Source organism: Gadus morhua, chromosome 23 (genome assembly GCF_902167405.1).
Source record: "Gadus morhua chromosome 23, gadMor3.0, whole genome shotgun sequence".
Lineage (NCBI taxonomy): Eukaryota > Metazoa > Chordata > Actinopteri > Gadiformes > Gadidae > Gadus > Gadus morhua.
Genome location: NC_044070.1, coordinates 19,234,148 through 19,244,147, shown reverse-complemented (window position 1 = coordinate 19,244,147; position 10,000 = coordinate 19,234,148). Strand labels below are relative to the sequence as shown.

Below are 10,000 nucleotides of genomic sequence, written 5' to 3'. Positions count from 1 at the left end.
TATAATACTACTACAGCAATCAGTTTAATGTACTCACTCTTCAACAGTCTATAACTTTAGCCATCATTATCGAAGATTTGTTTAAAATTGTGTTTAAAATGTGGAAACACAAAACTCACTGAATCGTGATGGTTCTGCTAACCCCGCAATACCTTTGACTATCAATAGTGATCGGGTCTCCACGGGTTGTGATGAAGAAAGGTATAGTTTATTTATTACAATGCCATCACGCCCGTAGCTATGAGGTTACCGCGGTCCGCACCTTGGCCATTTAAAAGAAAAGAAAGGCTGAAGAAAATTCTTTCTCTCTCTCGCTGTCTCTTTCTTTAATAACAACTGCATAAAGAATCAGCACTGGAGAACTTCTCTGGGTATAATCAGTCTAGACTTAGACTAGGCTCTGTGTCCAATGTGTGACATCTGGTCGCACAGGGCCTCACGATTTATCAAATCCCAGGCTGCGGCCCTGAACGCAATGATTTACATAAATACAAAACAGATCGTAAAAACCTATTTATTAAATACACAACTGGTCAGGAGAACCTCCCCGTCCTCAGGTTCGCCACCAGCGGAGCTCAGATATCCTCCACCGCCCAGTTTGCTTCCTCTGACGTCAGATCTGAGGGCTGTCTCAGACTGATGAGATGTCAGCGGCCCCGGCTGCTGACAATCTCTCCGACGCAGAGCCACCGTAACGGTTAGCCGTCTCTGACAGGAAGTCAAATACTGAAGGTCAAGACGGACAGGAAGGCAACACAGACAGGAAGTCAACATAGACAGGTAGTCAAGCCCGAAAGCAAGTCAACACAGACAAGGAGACAGCACAGACAGGAAGTCCACAGAAACAGGAGGTCGACAGAGTCAGGAAGTCAAACGAGATAGGTGAGGGAGTGGTTGGAGGAGACAGGGTGCGTCTCAAGAAAAAAATTGAAAGGGCTGCATGGGGCTCACGAGGTAGAGCGGGTTCTCCTAGCTGAGTGTCGAGGTGTCCCTGAGCAAGGCATCTCACCCTGACTGCTCCCGACGAGTTGGATGTCGCCTTGCATGGCTGACTCCGCCGTCGGTGTGTGAATTTGTGCATGAATGGGTGAATGTGAGGCCATATTGTCAAGCGCTTTGAGTGGCCACTGCGTAGAAAAGCACTGTATAATCACAGTCCATCTACGATTCAAGAGGAAGCTGTGGTCCAACATGGCCGACGGTTCCCTGCGACATGTTAACCAACGCAGGAGGACGTGATTCATCCATAGGCTCCCTTCCCGCTCAGCGGACCCGTAAAAACCGACCGGTTCGGGCTGGATTGATGGCGACAGCGGAGGCCATGCAGCGGTCTACTGAGTATCGGCAGCTTGTGTTTCAGGCAGTTGGCTTCCCCGCGTCGATACACTGCCTGTAGACGGCACTGCTGAGGTGTAGGAACTACTGATTATTGCAGTCGTTATGAAGAGGTGCCGCCACTGAATCTGCCCACAGGGTAAACACTATGGATTCTGTATAAAGCCCCAAAAAAGCTTAAAATATCTGCACACTTGTAAGCTGATTATTTTATGCAAACAACGCGTTTCGTAAATAAATGAGCTTACCGTTGTGCGGTTATTTTACACTTTTTTTTCACCAGCACCTGAGAATCAAAAGGCTGTGCAAAGGGACTTCGTTCTTCTTAGTATTCTGTGTTTGGGTTTCTGGTTGTGGATGAGAATGTTACTCCTAAGGACCCTGATGTGCAACCCAGATGATCAGGGGAGTAATGGCTGCCATAACTGACATACGTAGTAATACATGAAAACATTTTGAATCATTTAGTTAAGAACAGAGTGCTGGAAGATTTACCATCTGGGGAGTACAGGCATCCAGTCACAGTCACGCAACAGACCTGTCATCCAGTCAGTCACAATAACAGATCCGGCATCCAGTCACCACAACATACCAGTCATCCAGTCAGTCACAATAACAGATCGGGCATCCAGTCAGTCACAATAACAGACCAGTCATCCAGTCAGTCACAATAACAGATCAGGCATCCAGTCACAGTCACCACAACTGACCTGTCATCCAGTGAGTCACACAACAGACAAGTCATCCAGTCACAGACCCCTTAACAGACCAGTCATCCAGTACATACAGACAACGTGCACTGAGACTGTAGTGCTACTTGTTTTACGTACTACTAACCGTACGACTCAAGCTGCCCCTTGGGGAAAAATAACATTTATTTGTATTGAATTTCAAAATAATCATGATGGCTGCCGGTGATGTGTCACATGTTGGGCTGCTCTGATTGGTTGTAGGCCGATCCAATTTTGCCCAGATGCATTTTGGCCTGAGCCTGTCGATATCGCCCCTTGGAAATCTAAAATGAACGGAATGGTTCCAGACTGATAGGCTTTGGCTAATTGGTTATGGGATGTCAGGCTAACAGAGACCTATATTTGGAGTTGGAACTCACAACCTTGTTATTGCGAGACTGCATCGATCCATCATGATACAGTTAACCCCTCCTCTCCTTTGCTGACTGGTTCTACTCCCCTCTCCCCCCCCCCTCCCCTCCTCCTCCCCCCCCCCCCCCCCTCCCCCCCCTCCTCCCCCCCCCTCCCCTCCTCCTCCTCTCCTCCCATTACCACCCAGTCTATTTATCTGACCCAAGGGGGTTATTGCACCGCGTTTGACCGCTGGTCATGTGATCCGGCCGGCCAGGGTGGTGTTCTCTTCAGATCAGAGGATTATTTTGAGTCAACAACTGCACCCGTTCGCACATGGAAGGAACTTCGACCTACCCGAGGATTACACCCAGATATTAATAACCCAAGGACAAACCTTTAGTTGTCTTCAAATACCTCCTCATAAAAACTATTTCCTTCTCTCCTTCTTCTATCTCTCTTTATCATCTCTTTGTCTCTGTCTCTCTCTGTCTCTGTCTCTCTCTGTCTCTCTCTCTCTCTCGCTCTCTCTCTCTTTCTCTTTCTTTCTCTCCTTGTTCTCTCTCTCTCTTATTTTCTCTCTTTCTCATCTCTCTGTCTCTCTGTCCCCCCCTCTCTCTATCTGTATCTATCGCTCTCTGTCTCTGTCCGTCTGTCTGTCCGTCTGTCTGTCTGTCTGTCTGTCTGTCTGTCTGTCTGTCTGTCTGTCTGTCTGTCTGTCTGCCTGTATGTCTGTCTCCCTCTCTGTCTGTCCGTCTGTCTGTCTGTCTGTCTGTCTGTCTGTCTGTCTGTCTGTCTGTCTGTCTGTCTGTCTGTCTGTCTGTCACTCAGTCAGTCTCCTCTCCTCTCCAGAGTCCTCCTCTCAGTAGGACTGTTCAGGTCAGCAGGTCATGGTGCAGATGAGTCAGTATTGGAGAATCCTCCCCTCTATATGAGGAGCTGGTCCTACCTTCAGGCACCAGGCAGAGATTACCAAGAGCAAACTGCAATTTATATAAATTCTCCTTTGTGCCATGTGCAATAAATAGCTAAATCTTTATATCCATTGACCTCCATGGACACTGGGCACTTATTTGATCCGTTTCTATCCGTTTTTATTTTATTCTTCTTATAGCCTTTTATGTTCTGAGAATGTTTGCCAAGCCCTGATGCAAATTGAGTTTCCCTTACGGGACAATAATATATGAACTAAACTGAACTTCTCTCTCCCCTCCTCTCTCCTCTCCCTCTCTCCTCACCCCCTTCTCCCCCTCTCTCCCCTTCCTCTCCTCCTCTCTCTTCACCCCCTCCAACCCCTCTCTCGCCTCTCCTCTCCTCTCTCTCTCCTCAACACCTCCTCCTCTCTCTCTCTAGTGGTTTTTCAGAGAGCGTTATTCAGGATATTATCTTCAGTTACCTGGTCCTCCCCAATCGCATCACTATCCCCCTGGTGGGCGACGTTGAGCTGACACAGCTACGGTACCCCATGCCTAAGGTACTGCTTCCTCCCAGACTCACTTTCTCTCTTTCTAGCTATCGCACTGGCTGTTTATCCCCCTGGCTAGCTAGTTACCTGGCCGGCTAGCTCCCTGGCTAAATAGCTCTCTGGCCAGCTAGCTCACTTTCTGTCTACCGCACTGGTTATTTATCCCCCTGGCTAACTAGGTCCCTGGCTAGCTAGTTCCCTGGCTACAGGGATATTATATTATAGGTATTATTTTGAAGCTAGCTCCAGAGGTGATGATTGGCGGTGTATCTCGGCAGGGGGTTCTCCGAATCCATTTCCTTGAGGCCCAGGACCTTGAGGGGAAGGACCAGTTCCTGGGGGGTCTGATCAAGGCCAAGTCGGACCCGTACGGGGTCCTGCAGATCGGCACCCAGCAGTTCCGGAGCCGCACCATCAAGGCGAACCTGCACCCAAAGTGGAACCAGGTCTTCGAGGTGACAGAGACTCATATACACTTGTAGACCGTCTTTAACTGTAGAACGCAAATAATATAGTCCAGCTTTAACTGTAGAGTACAGACATGTATATTCCATTTAATTGCATGGAATATAACTATATATTTTTATTTTTTTTGTACTACCTGTTTAGTTGTTAAGCACGCGTTTAAATGTTTAGTGGGGTTTATGTTTCACAGTTCACCTGGTACAATATCCACAAAGCTGTGATTAATTAGTAACAGTTTTATTGAAAAGCCATTAAGAACAAAAACCGTCTCTGGGCCATGATGTCATCAATCATGTGACCCTGGGTGACGATGTCATGGATCATGTGACCCTGGGCCACGGGGTCATGGATCATGTGACCCTTGGCGACGATGTCATTGATCATGTGACCCTAGGCTGGATAGTAAACCTATTTAGATGGATGCATACACAGAGTGCAGAGTGAGCACGGAATACAGTTTCACACGTCCTGTCAACGCAGTTTCACCCCCTCCCCGCCATGCATTCGTTCGTGCATCATGTGAGAGATATGTTTAGCTACAAGAGTGTTTCTAGTGTAGATCATGGGGAGCTGGTGGCTGGTTCACCCTGGGGAAGGGTTAGAAAAGGGGAACTAGACAACACTGGTTCACAGATGGGGTGGCTAACACAACCTGAAGGAAACCTCCTAGCGTGTCCACCTAGATGTGTGCTGGATACATCAGTCTACCAGCCTACCCATTGGATTGTAGCCATCGCTGCTCATCTATCCGTCATACATCTAGGTGGACACGCCCACCTGTGATGTCAGAAGCTGCACATTTTCAAAACGGCTTGTAATGGCTAATCACACTCACACCTGGTGGTATAATATGTCCCCTCTAACTTATTAAAACGTAAACAACAGACAGATTTCCCATCACACTTGTGTTCCCCAGGCACTGGTGTACGAGTTCACCGGGCAGTACCTGGAGATCGAGCTGTTTGATGAAGACACCGATAAAGATGACTACCTGGGCAGGTGAGTCCTCCTAGATACTGTAGTCTGGTTACTCCTGTGTGTGGGTGGTAGTCTTCGATAACCTCTGCGACTTAACAGATCTGAATAAATGCGCTACGCATTCAACATTAACAGCAGCGGTCAAACACAACCAGCAGCAGGATGTTTCCTTGACAACGCAGAAACAACTTGCTCATAGCGCCATGGAAGAGATGAGATGATTATATCGCTGATTAAAAAAATAACGAGATGAATGAAAGGATCTAATTTGTAATCATTGTTGGTTACTGCGGTATAAACTCTGGTATAAACTCTGGTATATACTCTGGTATAAACCGTGGTATAAACTCTGGTATAAACTCTGGTATAAACTCTGGTATAAACGTTGGTGTAAACGCTGGTATAAACTCTGGTATAAACTCTGGTATAAACGTTGGTGTAAACGCTGGTATAAACTCTGGTATAAACGTTGGTGTAAACTCTGGTGTAAACTCTGGTATAACGATGGTGTAAACTCTGGTATAAACTTGCTGGCGGTGAGTGGCCTTGTCTGCCCCACATCAGCAACACGACCCCCTGGTACGTTAGGTGTCATAACGGAACAGCCCCTCCTGCCGTTTGTACATGAAACTCAAGCGTTGGTCCGCAGGGTCAACAGACCTGAGATCTGCTCTTAATGAAACGCTGATGATGATGATGATGATGATGATGATGATGATGATGATGATGATGATGATGATGAGGATGAGACGGGTGGCCTTGGAGCTGGGACCGCCCTTGGCTTCAGAACAACAGCCAATAGAGGCTGGGCTGCTCATTGCCCTGTTGGTAACCCTGACCTCTGACCTGTGGTTCTCCTCAGCCTCATGATGGATCTCAGTCAGCTACACCAGGAGCAGAAAGTGGACGAGGTAACGCCTGCCATCGCTGTGATGACCATCTCTCTGTCTGTATGACTGTGGAGATGATGGATTGAATATGGAATGACTGGCTAGTCACTGTGATGATAGATTAAACATAGAATGTCAAGCTTGTCAGCCTCTCTGTTGTGTTGTGTTGAGAGATGAGAGATGAAACATAAATAACTTGCTGAAAACGAGGTGAGATACAGGTTGGTCTCTGGGCACATGGTTGCTAGATGGAAGGTGTGTTTGGTGTCAGGTGGTCTAAGATGTGCTTGGTTTATGTCTCTCGTGAGTTACACTGTGTTCGCTCTACGTCTGTGCGTTGGGTTCATGTCTCTGCTGATCTGAGGTGCTTGTGTTCTGTGTAGTGATCTGAGGTGCGTTTGGTTCATGTATTTTGTGGTTCAGGTGCTTGTGTACTGTGTCGTTATTTGAGGTGCGTTTGGTCCATGTCTCTGGTGATGTGAGGTTCTTATGTTCTGTGTAGTGATCTGAGGTGCGTTTGGTCTGTTTAGTGGTTCGACCTGGAAGAGGCCCCGACCGGTAAGCTCCACCTGAAGTTGGAGTGGCTCTCCCTGTTCTCCAATCCAGACAAGATGGACCAGGTAACAAACCAAGCACTCCTAAAGTTACAGTCACACAGTGGCATCGGTGGCCATGGCGCTGTCGCTTAATCATGAGGTAATTTCCTCTGTGTGTTTCCCTGTCCAACCAGGTGCTCCGAAGCGTGCGGGCGGACAGAAGCCTGGCCAATGAGGGACTGTCGTCCGCCCTGCTGATGGTCTATCTGGACTCAGCGAAGAACCTCCCAGTGAGTTCTAGAACCACTACTCCTCTCCTCTGTCCTCTCTCCTCTTCCTACTCGTCTCTCCTCTCTCATCCTCCTTCTCCTCTCACTTCCTTCTGCTCCTCTTCTCTCCTTATCCTACTCCTCTCCTCCTCCTTCTCCTCCTCTCCTCCTCCTCCTCTCCCCTCCTCCTCATCTCTCTTCCTCCTCCTCTCTTCTCCTTCTCCTCCTCTCCCCCTCCTCCTCCTTCTCCTCCTCATCTCTCCTCCCTCTCCTCCTCTCTTCTCCCTCTCTTCCTCTCCTCCTCCTCCTCCTTCTCCTCATCTCTCCTCCCCTCCCTGTCCTTGCTCCTCCTCCTCCTCCTCCTCCTCCTCCTCCTCCTCCTCCTCCTCTCTTCTCCCTCTCCTCCTCTCCCCTCCTCCTTCTCCTCCCTCTCCTCCTCATCTCTCCTCCCCCTCCACCTCCCTCCCTCCTCCCCTCGGCACAGTCCTCCTGCAGGAGTAAGCAGGAGCCATCAGCCTGATAAGGGACGTATGCAGCCTTGACATGAGCACACAGAACTACTCTCCCCCCACCAGCGTAGAGCGAGTTCATTATTCATCACACGCCGCACTGCTCTCTATTCCTTCCACAGGGATGTTGTCCATACGGGACAGCAAGTTCCATTACCCCCCTCTCCTTCCCCTCGCTCCGACCACGTGGAGGTGGAGGAGGAGGAGGAGGAGGAGGAGGAGGAGGTGGCCAGCAGAGACGCCAGTAGAGATTCTGTGCAGCATCCCTGTGGTCCAGTACCCATACTACCATGCCAAGTAGTATGATGGAGAAAGATTTAGTTTGGCCCAATATGGAAGTGGCAGTATGCCAACAATACCAGGATGTTGTACGACATCCAGTCGCGTTCCACAGTAGGCAAGCCAGCATGCCTTAGGCTCTTCTTACCCACAATCCTCTGCAGCAGGAGAGACGTGGAGGGCACTACAGGTGTTTTATGACCATGCATACTGTGTGCAACAGTACGGACTTTGTAAGGGTAGCTGCAGTGCGTACTACAAGTAAAAAGAGGAGGTATGCGATTGGAACACAGCCCGTGCCATCTCAGCCCGTCAGGCATTCATCCATCAATCTCCCCCTCTCCATCCTTCTCTCACCACTCCTACACTCTCTCCATCCATCTTCATCTCCTACCCGTCCTACTCTTCTCTCTCCTCTCCCTCCTCATCAATCCTACTCCTACTCCTCTTCCTCTCTTTCCTCCTCCAACTTCCTTCCCCCACTCTTCGTGCTCCTCTATCCTCCTCCTTCAACATCATCATCTTCATCTCTCTCCTCGTCTCTCTCCTTGTCTTCCCTCCTCCTTCTTCTCCTCCTCCTCCTCCTTCTCATACCTATGTCCTCCTCCTCCTCCTCCTCCTCCTCCTCCTCCTCCTCCTGCTCCTCCCCCTCCTCCTCCTCATGCCTCTGTCTTCCTCCTCCTGCTCCCCCTCCTCATCCTCCTCCTCCTGCTCCTCCTCCTCATGCCTCTGTCCTCCTCCTCATGCCTCTGTCCTCCTGCTCCTCCTCCTCATGCCTCTGTCCTCCTCCTCCTGCTCCTCCTCCTCCTCCTCATGCCCCTGTCCTCCTCCTCCCACTCCTCCTCCTCTTCCTCCTCCTCTTCCTCCTCCTCCTCCTCCTCCTCCTCATGCCTCTGTCCTCCTCCTCCTCATGCCTCTGTCCTCCTCCTCCTCCTCATGCCTCTGTCCTCCTCCTCCTCATGCCTCTGTCCTCCTCCTCCTCCTCCTCCTCCTCCTCCAGAGTGTGTTCACAGGGAGCCTGCAGGCTAGTGGAGCCCATGCCGAGCGCAGGGCGTCTGGCCTGGTCTTTACCGAGCCCCAGGCCTCTCAGTCTAGGAAGCTACTCGTGAGTCCCCCGTACGCTGCATCCCCCTAGCCTCAGCCTTAGCTTCGGGTCTGTGTGCTAACAGTAGCCAGCTATGGGCCATAACTGTGCGTCATGATAACGTTAGCGTCAGTGCTGAGTGCTAACACAGCATCATGATAGTGTGTTTTGCTCTGTGTCTTAAAATACGTTGAGCGGCGACATCGGTTCTGTGCCATAACTGTGCATCATGATGGCGCTGGCGCCGTGTGCTAACATAGCATCATGATAGCGTTAGCATTAGTTCGGCGGGCTAGCACAGGTCAAACAGTAAGTTTGCGTCATGATGGCATTTGCTTTGTGTGCTGACATAGCATCATGATAGCGTTAGCACTGTGTGCTAATATAGCATCATGATACCGTTAGCACTGTGTGCTAACATAGCATCATGATAGCGTTAGCATTAGCCCTGTTTGCTAACATGGCTCAAACAGTAGCTGTATCTGTGGTGTGAAGCATGGTCTCATGGATCTACTGTCCATGAAGAATGGTCCAGAGGAACCATTAGCACATCCCACAATACGAGGAGACAAGACCCCTTCAGACCCCCAAGGAGCAGGGGAGGGGGTTCTTCCTACTGGTTGGTCTCCAGAAGGTTTTCAGCTGCAGCACTGTGGCGTCAATGTATGGATTATCAGACCCCTGCCTTGCTCTAACAACTCCCACTCTCAAACACCTCCCATTGTCAAACTCCTCCCATCCTCAAACGCACTCACTCTCAGACTCCTCCCACTCCCTCTTGCATACTCCTCCTACTATCTGACTCCTCCCACTACCTGAGTCCTCCCACTATCTGACTCCTCCCACAATCTGACCCCTCCCACTATCTGACTCCTCCCACCCCCTGGCTCCTCCCACCACATGACTCCTCCCCCACACAGCAAGCTTGTAGAGGCACTACACTACTGCTACTGTCTGTTATCTATTACTATTCATTAATTTAGTATATTCTATTATCTGACTTGTACAGGTCATCAGGTGGGTAGGGGTCAGGAAATTGTTCATTGTTGATGCATGTATGACATGTAGCCTGCAGACCGGGGATGGAACCCATGACCTGTAGACTGAA

The 10,000-nt window shown here is 49.7% G+C and overlaps 1 protein-coding gene across 4 annotated transcripts in view; it reads left to right on the top strand.

The window, feature by feature from the left end:
- esyt2b (extended synaptotagmin-like protein 2b) overlaps positions 1-10,000 on the top strand; it is a 34,894-nt gene that overhangs the window by 15,225 nt on the left and 9,669 nt on the right. For 2 of the 4 annotated variants that reach the window (XM_030349065.1, XM_030349066.1), the window contains exons 8-14: positions 3,771-3,891; positions 4,161-4,337; positions 5,264-5,346; positions 6,188-6,236; positions 6,746-6,835; positions 6,946-7,041; positions 8,809-8,913. In XM_030349065.1, coding sequence (XP_030204925.1) covers positions 3,771-3,891; positions 4,161-4,337; positions 5,264-5,346; positions 6,188-6,236; positions 6,746-6,835; positions 6,946-7,041; positions 8,809-8,913 — 721 coding nt within the window. The remainder of the gene's footprint in view (positions 1-3,770; positions 3,892-4,160; positions 4,338-5,263; positions 5,347-6,187; positions 6,237-6,745; positions 6,836-6,945; positions 7,042-8,808; positions 8,914-10,000) is intronic. The other 2 variants (XM_030349068.1, XM_030349067.1) reach the window with 1 other exon arrangement.